Source organism: Meles meles, chromosome 20 (assembly GCF_922984935.1).
Source record: "Meles meles chromosome 20, mMelMel3.1 paternal haplotype, whole genome shotgun sequence".
In the NCBI taxonomy this organism is placed as follows: Eukaryota; Metazoa; Chordata; class Mammalia; order Carnivora; family Mustelidae; genus Meles; species Meles meles.
The window spans coordinates 15,015,896-15,036,100 of record NC_060085.1 but is presented as its reverse complement, the minus strand read 5'-3'; the positions used below and the strand labels follow the sequence as shown (position 1 = coordinate 15,036,100).

The following is a 20,205-nucleotide window of genomic DNA, read 5'->3' as shown; positions in this document are numbered from 1 at the left end:
CATCACGGTCCATATGCAAATATTCACCACCGCACCCAATCAGCTCCCGCGGGGGCGGGGCCGCCCATTCTGGAGGCACCTGTGGCCGCCCCGCGCTCCGAGCTCCTTGCTGCCGCTGCCAGACCCGTCCGCGAGCGTCCAGAGGGCCCCGGGCCCAGCAGGTGCGTGTCACGTCAGGCCGTGGTTTGTGCGGTGTCACCTGAACGGCACCTGTGGTTAGGGTTGGGTTTGGAAGTCCAAGTGTGCTGCTGTGCGTTGGAGAGTTGTGTGTGTCTAAGAGATGCGCGTCCTGGGATGTGAGTCTGAGATGTTGTGTGTCCTGAGCGGTTATGGCCAAAGGGTGTGAATCTGAGGGGTGTGTTCCAAGGGAAGGGTGTGTCCAAAGGGTTGCGAGTCCAAGGGTTGTGTTTCTGAGAGGTTGTGTGTCCAAGGGGCACGTGTCTGAGGGGTTTGATGTCATTTGCAAAATTGCATGTCCAAAGTTGTGGGACCCTGGGCCCCCGTTACGTGTCTGTGAATTGTGTGTCTGGTCTGTGAGCAGGAGTGTGCCCCTCTCCGGGAATGCATCCCTTTTGCACATCCTCCGGGCCCTTGTACAGAACCCCAGCCTCTCTGCTGTTGCTGTGCCCTTGTGTGTTACTGCCCTGCACCTGCATGTGGCGTGACTCTGCATGTGTGCATGTGACTGCCAGGACCCTTGTTCGAGCTTCAGGCTGTGAGTGTGGGGCCTCAGGTGGGCCCACGAGGTGCCTGTGAAGCTTGGGGGCAGGATAGGAGGTGTGGAGCCCTGGGGGGGGTGGCATAGCTACCAGGATCACCCGCTTCCCTGTGCCTCAGTTTCCCCATCGGGGAGATGGGTACAGGAACAATAGTCACAGCCTTCTGAGGTTGTCAGCACATGACAAGCTGGTGGTTCTGTTACCTTCGCAGTCATGCTCCCCCTACCCGCGTTCCCTGCACCCCCTACACCTCTCCCAGGGTCCAGGGCTGCAGACTTGGCTGACTGATTACCTGGCTGTTCTCGGTCCCTTTGTTGCAGACTTGAGAAGTCTGAAATAGCTGAGGCCATTCCTGGCCTGCCCCAAAAGCCTCACCCGGGAAGGTCAGGACCTTTGGACATTTGACATCCAGTCATGAGAGCTCTCAGACCATTGGGGTGACAGAAACTGGGTTCAAAGCAGTATTTAGACCGGGAAGGACAAGTGTGTGGGGTTTGATTGCATAGGTCAAAGGGACTTTGGGAGAAGTCGGCCTTCCTCCCTCCTGTCCCCGTGTCTGCCTCCTACTGCCTGTCTGAGTCAAGGAGTGAATCTTGACTTCCAGGGAATTAAATTTTAGAACATCGAGGGCCTGGGGTGGGGGCGGGGGTCTCACCTGCAGGAGCTGGAGGCTGTTTATCTGGTCTAAAGTGCCCACTTTGCAGGAGGGAAGACTGAGGCCAGATGGAGCCATCCAGGCCCCCCAGAGAAAGTATGGGCTCAAGGTTGCCCCTCTGCCATCCAGAGAGAACAAAACCAGGAATGAGGGCCTAGTCTTCTCTTTCCCCTCTCTGTGTGACTTCAGAAAGATCCCTGCACCTCTCTGAGCTCTGTAGTTGCCCCGTGACCTGAGCATTGAGCTCAGTTTTACATCCCACCTCCAACTAATGATTTATTTCGTTAAATCATTAGCCAACCAGGCAGACATCTGGAAAATGCAAATTAAGGGGGGAAAGGGAATTAAAATCATTTGTTACCCCAACTCAGATGCAATGCTTTGGGGTCTGGCCTTCTAGAAGATTTGAGGAACATAGGCACCTGAAGACGATGTTATTTTTCAGAGCATTTATCATACACTGGGATCCCATTCAGGGTCAGAGAGCTCAACCCAGCCCTTACCCTTAAATCCCTGTGGGGTGCACACACAGGTTGGGTCCTGTTTCCCAACCCCCAAAAAGGGGGGGTCTCCCTAGGCCTGCATCTCGGGAGCTATGAGGTTGCCCTGTCACCAGCCCCAGGCCCAAGAATGAGTGTCTGGGACCCCGATGATGCCTCAGGCTCACTTCCCAGACTATGCAAGGGTGGGGATTTGGGAGTACGGCAGGACGGCTCTGGGGCACAAGCCTAGCCTAGAGTGAGAATCTGGGGGGGTCTCGCTATGTGGCCCGGAGAAGACTGCTTCCTCTAGTGTAAAATGGGGCCAGTGATCTCCGCTTCACTGGACTGTTTGTGGGTCAGGCAGGTTCTGTGTGTAAATGAGGTGGCATGTAGGCCTGGGCAAACAGTAGTCACTCAATAATAGGAGGTACCATCCAGACTGTGACCAAGTGGAAATCCCTGTGAGCCCCATCTAGGCCCATCCCCACCCCACCCTCTACCAGGGCCTCGGAGGCCTCAAAGCTGTCTGCTTTCCTGGCCTGCTTTCCTCCAGGTCCAGGTCCACCCAGGATCAAGGCAGGGCCCTCAGCAGTGAGCAGTTGAGGCCGGTTGGCATAGGCTGTGGACATAGGCCTGCCCCTGTCCACCGTCCACACCCACAGCGCCCCCGTCTTCCGCAAAATGCTGTCCTGGCCTCCTGCGCCAGTAGGACTTCTCCCCACAGCAGCCATGGTGTCTTTTGAAAACCCTGAATCAGACCACAGCTCTCACCTCCTTGTGCACCCTCCATGGCTCCCCATTGCTCTCTAGTCCACCCTCTCATCCCCACCCCTGAGGCCCCATGTGGTCTCCTTGTCCTCCTCTGTCTCCATCGGCTCCTCCCTGCTTTAGTCACACTGGCTGCCCTGCACCTGGAAGCTGACCAACACCTGACCACCTCAGGTCCTTTGCACCTGCCATTTCTTCCAACATGTGGTCTCTCCCCTACATCCCAACCTGGCTGCTGTCCTCTAGTCCTTGAGGCCCCCCTTTTCAGAAAGGCCCTTCTGACCCCTCTGTCCAAAGCAGCTCCCTCCCCTGCCACCCACCCCTCCTGCTTCCCCCTGTTGAATTTCTTCCCTGAAGGCCTCTGTCTCTGCCATGATTATGTGTCTGTTGTCCCCGCTCCCACTGGGCTTGATCTGTCCACTCCCTGTCGCTGTGTCCCTGCCCTTTGTGTGCTCTCAGACATTTCTGGGGGAAGAGAGTGGGGGCCAGGGATGCCCAAAGACCCCATCTTTGGATGGCTGTGTCTTGGGTCTGCTGGGCTGTGGGCCTCCTGCCCAGTGCTGACAGATGTGCTAATTTCCCAAGCTGGGAGGCCCTGGCCTCAGGGGATAAATTTCTGGGGTCCCATGGGGAGATCTTTCTCTGGAACAAAGAGAGAGAAATCTTGGGTCGTCCCTGCAGTTGCCCCTAAGGCTCAGGGGACATCACCGGGTGCCTTGGGTGGCCCTAGGCTCCAACCTGGGACAGTAGGGTTGGGTTCTGAATGTAGAGGCTCTCCCAGCTCCAAGTGTCAGGGTCCCAAACCCGTCAGGGAGGTGTGATGGGGTAGTGGGCTTCTGTTTGCAGTGGCGGTGTCAAAGAAATTTGGCCTTCTTGCCAGATGACGGACAAGATTTCCTTCCTGGATGGGCACTGACACCTACGGAGGGTCAGTCCCTGGGCCTGAGAGGAGCAAGAGCCTTCACTTGGCTCTTGTGCTGGTGGCTGTTTAGAGCAGGGGTCTCCAACTGGAAGGGGGCAGGGTGCAAATTTGTTTTAGTGGCCACGGGGCCCTTGAAAGAAAACTGAACGAGTTGTCCATGTTTCCGTTGATTAAGCAGTTTGCTCATCCACTCAAGAAAGGGTGACTGGGGGCCTACTGTGTGCCGGGCAGTGGGGGGGGGGCTCCATCCCTGCCCTCACCGAGTGGACATCCGAGTGGGGCAGCATGAGCCTCAAAGAAAGTAGCAAAGAAGCAGAGAAAGTTTCTAGTGGGGCCGAGTGCCTCAGGGAGAGGTAGCTGTCCCCTGGGAAAATGGGCACCTCCAGAAAAAGGGATTTCTGCCTGGTCCCAAAAGACATGGAGCAGCTCCTCGGACCTGGGCAAGCCTGGCAAGGGTAGTGGTCCCAGGGAAAGGCCCAGCCTGGGCAAAGGCCCGGTGGTGGAAGTGTGTCAGATGCCCGAAAAGGGGCAGAAGGGGTACAGGGAATTTGCTGGTAGATGAGGCCTTTCTAAAGAGGAGGCACAGGTGGGTGGGCGCCTGGGGGGCTCCCAGGGACCAAGAGTACAAATGGGGAGACTAAGGCTCGGAGCACGTCAGGCAGTGAATGTGCGGTGGAGCTGAGAAAACTATGGTGTGGCCACGTTCACAGCCACAGCCCTGGCTTCTCAGCACATGGCCTCCTAGGAGCAGACCTTGGGAGGGGAGGTCTGAGGGACCCCATTGGGCCTCAGCTTCCCCATGGGTATCAGAGGGCCTCAGGGACAAGGGACCCCTGAGGGGCCTTCTCCAACTGGAACATTCTCAGTTTCTGGGATTCAGAGCCGCATGAGGCTTCCGATATGTGACCCCTCCCAGATGCTCACTTCCAACAGACTCCCCAGCCCCCCACCCTCCCCCTGGAGCTGCTGACCACTGTGCCTCCAGAAGCCGGTGGGTTGGCATTGTTACCACTGCAGGGCTGGGAGCCCTACCTGTGTCTGCGGCTCTACAGGAAACGGACAAGAAGCATGCATGTTTTGGGGGGGCATGGTATGCTGGGGGGTGTCTGCGTGTATTGGGGAGTCTGTGTGCATTTGGGGAATTAGAGTGTGTTGGGGCTCAGTGTCTGGAGAGGTCTGTGTATACTTGGGGGTCTGCACGCACAGCACGCTCCGAGTGTTTGGGGATATGTGTGTTTGGAAAGCTGCCTGGGCTTAAGGGGGTCCCTGGGTATTTGGAGCCGCGTGTCTTCTGGGGTCTTTTGTATGGAGGGATCTACTGTGTTTGAGGGCGATACATGTGTCCAGGAGATCTCTTTGGATTTTGAGGGGCTCTGCATGTGTTTGGGGCATCTCCCTACCTGCATCTGTCCATTTGAGGAATGAGCTTTCTCCTTGTCTCCCTATTCCTCAGCCCCCCTGCCTAGTCTGCCCAGGGCACTTGCTGAGATCTGGGCACCTCCCAGGGCTGAGCAGAGGTGACCATGTGACCATGAAAGCTGACTGCACAGGGGAAGGATCAGTATCTAGAGAGGACCTACTCGGAAGCCTCAGCAGCCCCCTCCCCCGCCCCCTTACCCTAGCTCAGCAAGGTAGCCCTGACCCTCCCATTTCTTGGTGGAGGAAACTGAGGCCCACAGAAGTTTGGCCACACCAGAGTCACTGCCAGAGCCCACCTGCCCTCAGGGACTACTGTGGGCTGAGCCAGTCCTAGGTCATCCACAGAGGCCCCCCCACTTGGGGCACCATCTCCCCCAGGCCCCCAGGGTAGGAGGCAGGCCCAGGGCCCCTGCTGGGGAGGGGAGGGTCGCTGGCAGCTGGGGTCAGAACAGCTTGAGCCCTCAGGAGAGGGGAGGGGGAGGGTCCCAGCTTTCCAAGGGGCTCTTCCTGTCTCCTGTAATGAGGTACTTGGGGAACAGGTGATGAAACCAGCTGCTGGGTTGCGTGAGGCGGGGCTCCAGGCCTGATTCGCTGTGGCCGCCCAGGAGCAGCGCCCCCTTCCCGCTTCGCCAGTCCCCGTGGGCCCTCCCCTCCCCCCCCCCCCCCCACTGCCACCCACCTGCCTCTCACTTCTCCTTTCCTCCCCTCCTGTCCCGGGTCCGGGTGCTCCGCCAAGCTGTGGCCTCTGGGCTCCGGGGTCGGGCAGCGTGACTGTGCCACTCATCCCCCCATTTAAGCCCCACTGGGAGCCAAGAAGGGGAACTTAACTGGCTCCTGGTCTTTTCTCTCGAACCCTCCCCACAAGGCCTTTGAGGTCAGAATTCTGTGACCCATTTTATGGGGGCTTGATGTCACCCAGCCTGTCGCTGTGTGTGTCGCTGTGGTCTTCCAAGATGGCATGCTGACTCAACGCCCCCAGTTCCAAGGCCCGGCCCTTCTTCCTTCTGGCTTCTGGAAGGGCCAGAAGACAAGGTCAGCAGAACCATCCATCACCCCGTCCTCCCCAGCTGGTGAGGGAGAAGGAGTCTCACCCCCATTTAACAGGTGAGAAGACTGAGTCCTCAGACAGGGAGTGCACCATGGTGAAGGGTCAGTGGGATCGTGGCATTCTTTCCAGCTCCCGTATCTCCACCACCAAGGTGCTAAAAGGCTTCACCAGGTCAAAGAGGTGACAGGCTATGGCCTCAAGGACCCCAGACATGTTTGTTGATCGTCTTAGTGACCACAGGGATAGCTGTAGAGAGTTTATGGTGCTTCGGGCACTCGTGGAACCATCCTTTGTCCTCTCAGTTCTTTGCCTGCACAGTGCTCAGGCCTGGGAGCTGGGCTCTTCTCCCACCCCTCGTGGATGCCACCAGTGCATCCGGGCCTTTTCCCTGCCAAAGGATTCTTCTGCTTCTGCCCCACGCTCCACCCCTGTCCCAGTTCAGGCCTCTCGTCTCCCACCTGAACACCTGCCCCTGCCTCTCCCAGTCACCTTCCTCCTTCTCAGATGCTACTCCCCACGGCATCCTTGAACAGGGGATGGTTTTTATTATTATTTTTTAAGATTTTATTTATTTATTTGACAGAGAGAGATCACAAGTAGGCAGAAAGGCAGGCAGAGGTGGGGGGGCGGGAAGCAGGCTCCCCGCTGAGCAGAGAGCCCAATGCGGGGCTCGATCCCAGGACCCTGGGATCATGACCCGAGCCAAAGGCAGAGGCTCAACCCACTGAGCCACCCAGGTACCCCGTGGGATGCTTTTAAAAAAAAAAAAAAAAAACCCTTGACTCATACACATCATGGAGAGAAAAAGGCACCAATCGTCAGAGTAGGGCTAACACACCTGCACAAGCTAAGCACGTCTGAGTGCCTGGACTCTGGGCCAGGGAGCGAGCGGCCCCGGCAACTCCTACAGCCGAGTCACAGCGCCTGCCCAGCGTGGCCACTGAGCTGACCCTCATCGCTGTAAGGAAATTTTGCCTCTTCTGGGACTTCGTGTAAATGGGATTACATGGCGTGTCCCCGCTGTCGCGTCCAGCACTGTGGGGAGGGCCCGCTGTCTGGGAGGTCCATGATGAGGTCGCACCGAGCGGGAGTGCTTCCTTTTACTGGGCTCCGTAGTCGTCCATCGCGGACTCTAGTGGAAAGCAGTAGCCAATTCTCCAGGGAGGGCATCTGGATGGGTTCTAGCTCGGGGCAAGGATGAATGGAGCTCCTGAAAACATTCTTATCTGTGTCCTTGGGTAAAATACAGACCCATTTCTCTTGGGTGAATACTGAGGAAAGAGACTGCTTGGGTCCTAGGGAAGATGGATATTTACCTAGTAGACCCGGGATAGGTTTCCAGAGTGGCTCCACCTCTTCCCCCTCCCACCGGCCAGTAAGAGACTGCAAGGGGATTTTTCAAACTGTAAATTTATATCCCGACCCCCAAACTCTCCACGGCTCCTCATTGACCTCCAAGTAAATGAATAGAATCTTTTTTTTTAGAGATTTTTATTTATTTATTTGACAGATAGAGATCACAAGTAGGCAAAGAGGCAGGCAGAGAGAGAGAGAGGAAGAGAAGCAGGCCTCCTGCTGAGCAGAGAGCCCGATATGGGGCTCGATCCCAGGACCCTGGGATCATGACCTGAGCCGAAAGCAGAGGCTTTAACCCACTGAGCCACCCAGGCGCCCCAAATGAATAGAATCTTTTAAAAAAATGCTTTAAAATACTAAACTCCTGGGATGCCTGGGTGACTCAATCAGTTAAGCATCTGCCTTTGGCTCAGGTCATGATCCCAGGGTCCGGGGATCAAGTCCTCTATCAGCCTTCTTGCTCAGCTGAGAGCCTGCTTCTCCCTCTCCCTCTGCCTGCTGCTCCTCCTGCTTATGCTTTTCTCTCTCTGACAAATAAATAAATAAAATCTTAAAAAATAAAAATAAAATACCAAACTCTTTTTTTTTTAAAGATTTTATTTATTTATTTGACAGACAGAGATCACAAGTAGGCAGAGAGGCAGGCAGAGAGAGAGGGGGAAGCAGGCTCCCTGCCGAGCAGAGAGCCCGATGCGGGGCTCGATCCCAGGACCCTGAGACCATGACCTGAGCCGAAGGCAGAGGCTTAACCCACTGAGCCACCCAGACGCCCCTAAAATACCAAACTCTTGATTGCTTTGGACTTTTGCCCTTGGAGATCCCCCTGTCAGAAACACCCTCCCCTGCCCCTCCCCCACCCATCCCCCCCATCCCCCCACCTCAACCCAGGCCATCTTCGCATGACCGGCTCTTCCCTTGCTTCACTGTCTCTCTTGTGCTTCAGCTCTCAGCTCCAATCTCACCTCTTCAGAGAGGTCTTTCCTGAAATCCCTCGTTCCCATTGCCCCTGTCATGGTTCACACATCTCTTTCTGGACTTAGTCGGATTCTGACATCTAGGATTTTTCATAAAAATGACTTGGGCAATTCTCATTGCTTGCAGCCGTCTGAGTTAGTTTCAATAACATTGCGTTTCCCTCTCCTTTGAGGTTTGATAAAAGTCATAAAACCATGTGGGCCTGCTGTCCTTTTAATGGTAGGTCTTGAGTCACTTTTCAGTTCTTCTATGGTCATTGGTCTACTTAAACTTTCTACTTCTTCTGTGATCAGCTTATCGCGGGGGTTGGCACATGGTTGATACCAACTACATGCTAAGAATGAGGGTATGAAGAAAAGGGTAGGCAGGTGCCGGACTCTTGGCTTCAAATGCCTACCCCCTTCCCATCTGCTCAGGCCCCCATCCAACCTGTCCTTCAAGGCCCAACCACATGCTTCCTCCTCTGAGATGCCCTCTTGGATTTCTCCTGGCCCTTCTTTGCTGCTCCTTTCTTGGGTCAATGGGTCCATCTCTTTGCTCTTCTGCTGGGCAGATGCCACGAGCTCTCTGCCTCTCTGCCTCCTAGCTGGCTGTCATGGGGGTGGAGGGGGGTGATGTGTGCACAGAAGAGGCCTCCCCCCTCGTGCCTGGCACATTCAGCATGTGCTGCCACCTCCCCCCAGCAGTTCCGATCACGCCGACATCTGGAGAACAGGCCACCGGGTCTGTCTGCGGCTCGGTGGGGATTTGCATGTGAGTACAAATATATATGCACACTCTGGGCCTTCGCCTCCGCATTCCTTGGCTGGCCCTTCACACCTGGGCCTGAGACAGGTCAACGCTGAGTGACTGGATTTGCATGCCCATGTATTTCTGGGTAGGGAGTCAGCTGGGGGAGTCTGAGAGGAAGTTGTTGAGGGAAGCTGGGGGGAGTTCAGAGTCTCTCTTGACCTGCTCCATTCACTAAATCTGGGCCTGCGGGACTTCCAGTCTGAGGGAGACAGAGCTGGATATACACACCCCTGGCCCCATGGGGTCAAAACTGGAGGGGAAATTTGGGAGCTGTAGGAGTCCAGAGTAAGGGCAGGGAAGGAGTCCTAGAGGAATGAATTTTCTGAGCCGGGTTTTGAAGTGTGGATAGGAGTTGGCCAAGTGAAAAAAAAAAAAAAGGGCTTTCCAGGCAGAGTCATTTTGCTGAAGGTAGATTAAGATGGGCAGGGGCTGATTGGGGCAGGGCCTCAAATGCCAGGCTGGGGACTAGAAACTTCTCCTGAGGACAGAGGAGAGCCATGAAGCGTGTGTGAGCAGGAAGGGGGTATGATCAGAGCTGTATGTTGGGTAAATCACTTAAGGGCCAGAATTGGGGATGACTTTGGTTCTTGGGTGAGGGTTGGGGGTTCCAAAGTCATTGAAGGTCAGAAGAGTCAAGCCCCTGCGTGAGCCCATCTGCATCTGTCAGGCCTGGCCCCAGAGATGGCAGAGGATCTGGTGGCTTCAGGAGGAACCAAAGACCCCTGGAGTACAGTGACTTAAAGTGTATGCTATAGGCCTAGAACAGAGGGGATCTCACCCCTCGTCTCTCCCCTGACGGACACAGCCCTGATCTCCCCTCAAGTCTCCTGTCTTCTCTCATCCGGCCCCCAACAGTCCTGCTCCCCATGGCGGCTGTGGCTAAGCTCATAAATGATAAATCAAAACCCCATCCCTTTTTGCTCAAGACCCTCTCATAGCTCTCTGTCACTTAGACCAAAACGGATAGTCCTCCCCACAGATCAGAGGACCCAGAGTGATCTCTGCGGCCTCTACCCCTGGCCACCTTGTTCTAGCCTCATTACCATGTCTCTCCCTTCCTCAGGGCCTTTGCCCCTCCCTCTACCTGGAACTCACTTCCTGTCTTGGCTCTTGGGTCTCAGTTCAAAGAGACCCATCACCCCAGCCTTTGGCTCATGGATCTACCTCATTATGTGAACCCTGCCCTGGCCAGCATGTCCTTGTCTAAACTGGGGACAGACTGAGAAGGATCTGCCAGGCCCGGAGATTCATGTCTGAGTCCCCTGTTCCCATGGGACCCCAGGCACGGGGGCATTTCCGGAGTCACCTTGGCACCAGGACCTCCGGACCAGTGGCCCCCTTCTGTCCCCAGGGACCTGTCAGGGCTGGGGCAACACGTTCCAGCCGTGGGAACGCACCCGATTCCGGCCAGGGAGTAAAATTAGCCTGGGAAGTTAAATTTAGCAAGTTGAGCTGGAGCTGGGGGGCCAGGGCTGGCTCTGCCTGGTTGTGACTGCTCAGAGACCCAGACCAGCGAGAGTAGAGGGCACACCTGGGATCACACAGCAAGCCAAATACGACAGTGTCTAACACTCCTGGGCCCTGGGACTCTGGGACAGTGAGGGGCAGGGGAAGTCCTACCCAGACCCCTGGAGGGAGTCTGGGAAGCATGGTATGGTTGCTCCTGGAGATGGACCTACATTTTCCTCCACTTCCCAAGAGCTCATTCCCAGACCTCGTGTCAGGTGCTCTGTATTTCACACCCAACCCCTTTCATACCCAGACCAGCACACGGAGGCCAAGGGAGAGGCCTGCCTTGCTGAGGATTGCCCCGTGGGTCAGAGGCTGTCTGGGATCTGCCAGCAGGCCCGCCTGACCCTGGGCAGGCCACCCACCTAAAGCCTCAGTCATCTGTGACATGAGAAGTGCCAGGAGGTCATGTGGTCGGAGACGTGGTGGAAGGGGTCTTGGATGTCTTGGGGAGGCTGTCCGTATGGTGGGAGGCGTGCTGTACAACGGGCAATGTGACTCCTTCATTCCGAGAAGCCCGGCATGGGGAGAGCTGGGGAAGGCCGGGAGCCCACCATGTTGCCTGTCTTAGGGACATGTTGCCCTCCACGAGCTCTCCCTTCTTACCCTTGAGCATCCTTCTAGGGAGGTCCTCGTGAGAAGGGTGCAGCATTTCTCTCTAGCCGACCTCAGGCTCAAATCCCAGTGTGAACTCTATGCTCGAGGTCCTTTTAGGGACCTACTCCAACCTGTTATTCTTGTTTATGTATTTTTTTAAAGATTTTATTTATTTGACAGAGATCACAAGTAGGCAGAGAGGCAGGCAGAGAGAGAGGAAGGGGAGCAGTCTCCCCGCTGAGCAGAGAGCCCGATGCAGGACTCGATCCCAGGACCCTGAGATCATGACCTGAGCCGGAGGCAGAGGCTTTAACCCACTGAGCCACCTAGGCGCCTCTTGTTTATGTATTTTTTTTAAAGATACATTTATGCATTGTGGGGGGAGGGGCAGAGGGAGAAGGAGAGAGAACCCTCAAGCAGACTCCCTGCTAAGCGCAACCACCTCCCCCCAACCTACCACCCTGCCCTGCAGGGCTTGATCCCAGGACTCTGAGATCAGAGCCCAAGCCGAAATCAAGAGTCAGGTGCTTGGCATGCCTGGGTGGCTCAGACAGTTAAGGGTCTGCCTTCGGCTCAGGTCATGATCCCAGAGGTCTGGGTTCGAGCCCCTCATCCAGCTCTCCACTTTGTGGAGGGCCTGCTTCTCCCTCCCCCTGTGCCAGCCGCTCACCCTGCTTGGGCTTTCCCTCTCTCTGTCAAATAAGTGAATGGAATCTTTACAAGAGTGGGGGAAAAAAGACTCAGAGTTTCAACAGACTGAGCCGCCCAGGTATCCTCCCTGTTATTCTTTTAATTTTTTTTAAATATTTTTTTAAAGTTATTTGAGAGAGAGAGAGAGAATGAGCAGGGCGAGGGGCAGAAGGAGAAACAGGCTTTCTGCTGAGCAGGAAGCCTGAGGTGGAACTCGATTCCAGGACTCTGGGATCATGACCTGAACCAAAGGTGATGCTTAACGGACTGAGCCACCCAGGGCCCAATTCTTTTTATTTTATTTTTTAAAAAGATTTTTTATTTCTTTACTTTACAAAGAGAGAGATCACAAGTAGGCGGAGAGGCAGGCAGAGAGAGAGGGGGAAGCAGGCTCCCCGCTGAGCAGAGAGCCCGATGCAGGGTTCGATCCCAGGACCCTGAGATCATGACCTGAGCCGAAAGCAGAGGCTTAACCCGCTGAGCCACCAAGGTGCCCCCAATTCTTTTTAAATGGATGTAATCTATAATCACTAAGAGGGGAAAGTTAGAAAGTTAGAAAATTCAGGTAATCGAAAAGGGGGGAAAAAAAGGCCAAAGGTCACACATTGTACGATTTCATTTATGAAACATCTAGCATGCACCAGTCCCTAGAGACTGCGGATCCGTGGTTGCCAGGGGCTGGGGAGGGAGGATAAGGAGTGGCTGCTGATACGAGTGGGGTCTCCTTTTGCGGGAATGGAAACTTTCAGGAGCTAGCTGGAGGTGGTGTTTGTGCAATGTTGTGAACACACTCCATGCTCCTGAATTGCACGCTTTAAACTGGTGAATTTCAGGTGATGTGAATTGCATCTAAGTTTTTTTTTTAAAGAGGGGAAACTTTACCCATAAATTTCCACCAGCAGTGACTCTTATCTTGCTCATTTCCTTCTAGTCTTTTTTCTACGCTCCATGCAATTTTTAAATAAGTTTTCTTGGAACCACAGCCCTCGACCTTGCTTGTTGGGGAGCCGTTACAGGATTGAATAGCTTCCCAGTGTCTGATGTGTGGACCGGGTTTTTGTTTTTGTTTTTTCCAGTGGCTCGAGATTAGTGATTCAGTGAGCAATGTTTCCTGAGCGCCACCAGGTATGGGCATCAGATGTCCATCCAACTTGGCCAATGAAGGTCTTTTAGGCTGTTGCAGTATTCATAGTAGCAGCACATATGTGGCACCTGCTGTATGCTGGGTGGATGTGAATACTTCCCATGAGCTAGCTCATTTCATCTCCCAACAACACTGGGCTGTGCGTGACGCTGTTAAGCCATTGCACACACCGAGGGGCTTAGTCAAGGTCCCCCAAGGTCCCACAATTACCAGCTTGTTTCATTTTAGGGCCAAGGGTGGGGCATCTATACCCCAATCCTTTGCCCTCAGTTAGCCTTCTCTTCATGTGGAATTCACTGAGCATCTACCGCATCTGGGGTTGGTTGAGTGGGGACTGTGGGATTGCCAGACTGCCTTGATATCCCCCATCATCTCCCTTCTCAGTGCTTGGCAGGGGCAGGTGGAAGACAGAAGGGAGGCTGGGTACCTGGTCTCACTTTCCACCCACCCACTCTGTCCTCTTTTCCTTCCCCCCAAGGTCAAGGTCGCTCCACCCAGCCTGGCACAATGGGGAGGAAAAAAATCCAGATCTCACGCATTCTGGACCAAAGGAATCGGCAGGTGAGTTCACTGGGTGGAACAGCGGCTGGGGGAAAGTTTTTCTTGGCACTGGACCGAGCCTGGGCAAAGGCCTGTCCATCTGAGGGAACTGCGAGGGAATGGGGAGCCTTGATGTGGTGTCTGGAGTTTGAAATATAACATTTGCTCATTTTCATGCTGATTTATTCATTTATTCTCCCTGATGACGGGAGCCCTGGTCATAGGAGACACAAACCCACCCAACTCAGAGGGCTGGTCCAGAGGAAGGCACAGAACGGAGGAAGCCCAAAGAGGGAACGTGGGCCCTGTCCTGGAGACCCAGGAAAACTTCCCAAAGGAGAGGATATTCGGGCTAGGTTTTGAAGCATCAATAGGAGTTTGAGAAGTGGAAAGCCGGGGAGCAGTGTAGTCAGAATGGACAGCATGCACAAAGCCCGACAGAATCTTGAGGCGTGCTCGGGGAACAGTTGGCCCCTCCCTCTCCTCCTTGCCACCCCCAATCCATGTCTTCTCCCACCCTGCCTGTGGGTCCCGGCTCCAGGTGACATTTACGAAGCGGAAGTTTGGGCTGATGAAGAAAGCCTACGAGCTGAGCGTGCTCTGCGACTGTGAGATCGCCCTCATCATCTTCAACAGCGCCAATCGCCTCTTCCAGTACGCCAGCACGGACATGGACCGCGTGCTCCTGAAGTACACGGAGTACAGCGAGCCCCACGAGAGCCGCACCAACACCGACATCCTCGAGGTACCCCTGGGGCCCTCCTCCCCAGCGCCCTGATGTCCAGTTCCCGGTGCTCGCTCCGAGCCTAGGGATTCTGGGTTGGTACAAAAGATGAGTGTTGCAATCTAGCTTTGCTGCTGGTAAAAGGTTTGAGGCAATGTGGGGTCCCTCCGACGGGCAGCTGCCCCCATTGTAGAGATTAAAAACACCCACCACTGGGCAGCGAGGGCTCCACGGCGTGCCCCGCACACAACTTATCTCACTGAATCCTGTCCCCTGTTTGGCAAGGCCAGAAACAGAATAAAGAGCACATCGAAGCAAGGGAGACCTCACTGAGGGCCGGGAGTGTTTTTGTCTGAGCTGCTGTGTCCCCAGGAGAAAGAGGCAGCCTGGCACCAACTGATTCGTCCCCCACACCCGCCACCCAGGATGGGTGAGATCACTTCCCTTTGGAAATGGGAATCTTTTCCCAAGGAAAGACCAGCAGGCCTAGGGCTGCGCGTGGCACCCCCCTAATGTTTCAGGAGGGTGGGGAGGAGCTGTCAAAGGAGAGGCAGGGGTCCAGAAGTGTGCAGGTCCAGGGGGAGGCAGCTCAGGAAAGCCTAGAAGGTTGTCCTCCAACATTTACAAAACACCTGTCTCACACTGGGCGCGCAGACTACGCTCGAGCGCGGAATGGAGACACCAGGGTCATATTCAGGAGGAGAGTTAGGATAGCACCAGCAGGGCCGCTGGATCCTGTGGCCTGTGGATCACTGTGTGACCTGGGCCTCTCTGGTCCCAGGGCAGGACAGTCCCTCTCTCGCACACATTTGGAATTTGCTAGATGATAACTCACCGGGGTTTTGCGTCAAAGGGATTTGCCTGCACTCCAATGGGTCTGCCCACAGAGCCCTGTGGGTAGGTCTCCTCCCTCTCCCAAAGAACCAGGTTCCCTGGCTAGGATGAGGGAGGGGAGGGTCACCGTATTTTCTCCCCTCTCCACAGACACTGAAGCGGAGGGGTGTGGGCCTCGATGGACCAGAGCTGGAGCCAGATGAAGGGCCTGATGGTCCAGGAGAGAAGCTGCGGAGGTTGGCAGGTGACGGGGGTGACCCAGCCTTGCCCCGGCCCCGGCTCTATGTAAGTGACTTCCTGCACCACGATGATGGGGCCCTCCCTCACCTCCTAGGCCCAAATGGTCAAGGCTGAGACTGAGACAGGGACCTAGAGTTAGGGAGCTGGTCTCTGCCTAGGTAGAATGGGAAGGCTTCCTGGAGGAGTTGGCGTTATAGTTGGGGCTTTGAAGGATGAATAAGAGTTCACTGGCCAGCCATTTCCTTCCTTCTTTATTTCTTTGATTCATCAAACACTCTGGGAAGCCCCCTTAGTGCCAATCCCATGCTGAACATGAAGCCTCAGCTCTGGGCTTAGCTGTTGAGGAGTGACAGCACCAGACACAGGCTCCTTCCGTCCGTCATGTGGAAGGAGCCAGAAGGAAGTGTAGCAAGGGCTTCCGGAGGCAGAGGCTGGCCTCTGGTTTTGTCTTGGATTTGATGTCCTTATCTCCATGTTCTTCCAACCGATCCCGTCCTCTCTGCCCTCAGCCTGCAGCCCCTACGATGTCCAGCCCGGACATGGTATATGGAGCCCTGCCTCCCCCAGGCTGCGACCCCAGTGGGCTTGGGGAGGCCCTTCCCGCCCAGAGCCGCCCATCCCCTTTTCGGCCAGCAGCCCCCAAAGCTGGGCCCCCAGGTGAGCATGGGTCATAGACCCTGGGGCAAAAGGAGGCAGGAATCCCAGGGGGGCCTGTAGGGGGGATCTTGGTTCAGGCCCTGCTTGTCTGTGTGTATTACCTCTGGACCTCAGACTTCATTCGATGACGTGGCCACATGCCCTCTCTCTGGGGGTTTCCTGCTCCTCAGGCCTGGCACACCCTCTCTTCTCACCGAGCCACCTTGCCAGCAAGACACCACCGCCCCTGTACTTAGCAGCGGACGGGCGGAGGCCGGACCTGCCTGGAAGCCTGGCGGGGGCCCGAGGGGGACTGAGCACCTCAGTGAGTGAGGGGGAAATGTGGCAGGACTGATGGGGGAGGGCAGGATGGTGTGGGTGTGGGCCTCAGTTTCCCCTTGACCCTGTCTCCCCACAGAGAGGCCTCTACGGTAGCCTACAGAGTCCGTGCTCTGCCACAGCTCCAGGACCCCCACTCGGGAGTTTCCCCTTCCTCCCGGCAGGTCCCCCAGGTATACGGCCCCCACTGTACCCTGCCCTGGGAGACATCCATACACTCGCCTTCTGGGGGTGGGGGTCAGCATTTCCCCACCCACCAGAACTGAAAACTGGCTGGTGGGATGGGTCAAGCTTGGGCAAGGGGCTCCCTGAGGTCAAGGCCTAAGTTTATTCCTCCTACCCCCCCCCCCCCCAGAATATGGCCTGGGAGACCCCCCTCCGCCCCCTGGCCTGCTGCAGCCCCCGACCCTGGCCCCCTGGCAGCATTCGAGGGGTGATGGGCCCCCAGCCGCCCCACCCCAGCCCAGGTAAGTGCCCCCACTGTCCTTCCTTTCTCCCCTCCCTTGCTTTGTGGTCCCTCCAAGTCCCTCTCTCCCCTCCTCTGTGTGGTCCCGCCAAGTCTTCCCAAGCCCTAGCCACTGCTGACCTCTGGTGGCCGTTCCTGGTTCTACACTCAGCCCCTCCCGTCTGTTCTTGGTGGGATGAGCGGCTATTTTGGAAACCCCAAGAGGGACTGCCACCCCCTCCTTTCCCAAGGTCCTCCTGCCGAGCCTTTGCCCAAGCCATACCACCTCCCTGGCTTCCCTCCCTTCCTCGCTGAGCTCACAGCCCTCCTTCTCTTTCTCTGTCTCTCCCTGCAGTGGGAGCCGTAGCCTGAGTGAGGAGGGTCCCCCCGCCCGTGGCGCCTCCCCGCCGACCCCCCCGGTCAGCATCAAGTCCGAACGCCTCTCGCCGGCCCCCGGGGGCCCCGGCGACTTTCCCAAGACTTTTCCCTATCCCTTGCTCCTGTCCCGGCCCCTGGCAGAGCCCCTACGGCCCGGGCCCCCCCTGCGCCGGCTGCCCACAGCCGACGGCTGGGCTCGGTAGTGAACCCAGGGGTGGCACCAGTCCTTCCTCCCACGCAGGGCTGGGTGAGGACACGTGGGGTCCCAATCTCCCTCCCCGCCTCGTTAGAGAAGAGCCAGCAGTTACGTCCTTCCAAAGTGAGGGCCTGGAGTTCGGATCCACGGTCGCGGGGGCTCCCTTCTCCCTTTCCTGTGTGTGTATCTACCAATAAAACGATCATGGTGTCCATGGACGAAACTAGCTGTCGCTGCTCAGAGCCACCACCACATCCGGGGCCTCTCATCTGTTCCCAAGAAATCTCAGTCTTGCCTTGTCTCGGTTTGGGGTACCCCCCTCCAGAATCCTATCCTGAGACTAGGATTCGAAGGTGTGTATCCCGGAGGAAGGCAGTTGAGGGATAGGGATGTGACAGAGAGGAGCCCTGCAGGGGGCGCCAGCGAGCAGGTGACTCCGTGGGCAGCGCTGCCCACTTCTTCCGTCCGTGGGTCCACTGGAGGGGGGGCTTAGAGTGCGCACCTATAGGGGTTCCACTCCAGGGGCTAGAGGCTGGGCTACTAGCCTCTGAGGGTGTCCAGTCCTGTACTCAAGGGCAAGTTCCCAGGCTGGGTTGCGATCGCTTGCAGCAAGTAGTTGGGAGTCTTGACGTTGCGCTATCTACCCGCCGGCTGGTGGTCACTACACGATTCATCTTTTAATGGGCATATCCCGTGATCCCTTGACCCAGCAATTTCGATCCGCCAGAGGCAGGAGGCAGGAGGGAGCCGGGCTTTTATTTACACAAAATCCCCCCACTCGGGGGTTATCCTGAGCGCAGATGGGTGTCCAGGAACAGGAAGGAGCTCCGTCTGGTTCTCCTGTCCATTCATCCCCGAGGTTGTCTCGTGGGATGTTTATAACACTCAGATCTAATCCCTGACCTTTCCGAGCTCCTGAACTGCTCCAACTCCTTCACTCTGTTTGCCCCTGTCGCCCACCATGTCTCCCGCTCTGACCCCCGCCCCTAGAAATATTTCCAGTCCCAAGTCTTGGTTGGGTGAAATGGAGCCAAGGCTGGAGAGGGTCCCTTCTTAGCCTCTGGATCTCACCTTCACAGGGGACAAGAAGCCAGGCCAGTCCTTGAAGTCAGTGCCCACAGGTTAAGTGCCCTGTGTCGAGTTCCTAAAAATGTGGGCTGCTTTCAAAGACTGGGGGATGGGGGACATGGGCGGGTGGGTGTGGTTCTGCATGCCCATCCTGGGAGACTGCACTTTCGCCATCGTCCATTAGGCGGCGCCCAATAGCGAGCTTTGCTCAAAAGTTAAAAAAAAAAAAAAGAAATAGTAATTAAAAGATAAGATCCCTCTGGCCTTCCAGGGGCTTCACCACATGTTTTCAGGGTCTGAGCCTGGGGACTCAGAAAGGACTGTGTCACATATTGCCTGCACATGTACAATTATACTGTACAGCTTGGGGTCTCCTGGGTCACGAGAGGTCATTGAGCAGCAGGCTACTGGCTTCTGGAAACACCTTTTGTCCAGACTCCAGCTCTGCACCTCCTGGCTCTGCCCAAGGAGAGAGGGGAGCAGTGAGGGTTGTGTGAAAGAGTCCTCTGCCAGCCTTTCTAAGGACACCATGGTGGTGTCAGTCAGAGCCTTTGTCACCATCAGAGGGACCCTGAGTCTCCCAGGAGCTCCGTCACTGGCTGAAAGCATCATCCTGGGAATTGTGGCACAAATGCAGCCACGGGAATCGGAAACCTGAGAGATGCATTTTCCAGAGCATCGTACACAGAGATGGTGGAATGAGAGTGGGGACTTCAGTGTAGTCAGGGAAGCTGGGAGGTTAATACAGACAGACATAGGGAGTGTCTAGTGAGGGATCAGGGAACATGGAGTACCCAGGTCAGGACAGGGAATGTGTATTCACTCAGTGGAGAACAGAGAACAAGGAGTGTCCAGTGTGGAACAGACAACATGCACATCCAATGTAGAGTGGAGAATAAGGAGTGTCCATTTTAGAACAGAGGAGGGACACTGTCTGGCTTAAGTGTTAAGAGGTGTCCTCAAGCTGCTCTGGGAAAAATAGACTGTGGGGGGGGGTGAGGTGAGGTGCGGGGGGGAAGCGAGAGATCGGGGAGCTGGGGACTGCAGCAGAGATAAGATGGAAGTTGATTGGGTGGAGGTCGTGGGGCTGGTGAGACTGGCTACGCTTGGAAGGCGGAACAATCATCAGGAGGGTCTGACAGATCATGTATGGGTGAGAGAGGAGTCAAGGTCAACTCCAGAGCTTGTGGATCACCTGGAGGATGGGGAGCTGCTGGAGGGAAGATCAGAACCGCCTGTGTGAATTTCCCGTGGTTCACCGCATGGGCGCCGCTGGGACACCTAAATTCATAAGCCCTGGGTCCAGGAGGAGAGGTCAAGGTGCCGTCTACAGATTTGGGCCTCCCAGAGCCTCAGTGTCTTCGTCAATGAAATGGAGACAATGGTCCTGCCACTTCAGCCTACTAGAAGGAGCACAAGCATCAGCAACCCCCCAGCCTGGTATTCGGGAGACCTGCAGCAAATGTCCCTCCTTTCTTTCTTGGTCCCCTTCTCTGACACCCTTCCCAAGTCCCAGCTTCCTTGGATCCCTCATGGATTCATAGATTGGCTCACAGAACCCATGCTGGTCCAGGGAAATCCCAGTGCCCCTCACCACAACTGTCACCCACCCTCTCTCCAGAGGACACTCTGTGTCCAGAGGACCAAAACAACAGTGAATCCCCTGCAAACAGACATCCACATGTGCTCATAAACAAAGACAAAAACACCCACAGAGGGGCACCTGGGT

At 55.9% G+C, this 20,205-nt stretch overlaps 1 protein-coding gene across 2 annotated transcripts; it reads left to right on the top strand.

Annotated features, from left to right (window-relative positions):
* The first annotated feature begins 13 nt into the window (after window positions 1-13).
* On the top strand, window positions 14-17,626 carry MEF2B (myocyte enhancer factor 2B). 2 transcript variants are annotated; one of them, XM_045990965.1, is made up of 9 exons: window positions 14-161; window positions 13,555-13,637; window positions 14,158-14,361; window positions 15,325-15,459; window positions 15,924-16,071; window positions 16,242-16,375; window positions 16,469-16,562; window positions 16,745-16,856; window positions 17,190-17,626. In XM_045990965.1, the coding sequence occupies exons 1-9, from the start codon at window positions 14-16 to the stop codon at window positions 17,413-17,415; spliced, it is 1,284 nt and encodes a 427-aa protein (XP_045846921.1). In that variant the 3' UTR covers window positions 17,416-17,626. The 2 variants fall into 2 exon arrangements, with proteins under 2 accessions (XP_045846921.1, XP_045846922.1); XM_045990966.1 differs by lacking the exon at window positions 14-161 and adding an exon at window positions 5,839-6,069.
* Window positions 17,627-20,205: the final 2,579 nt, after the last annotated feature.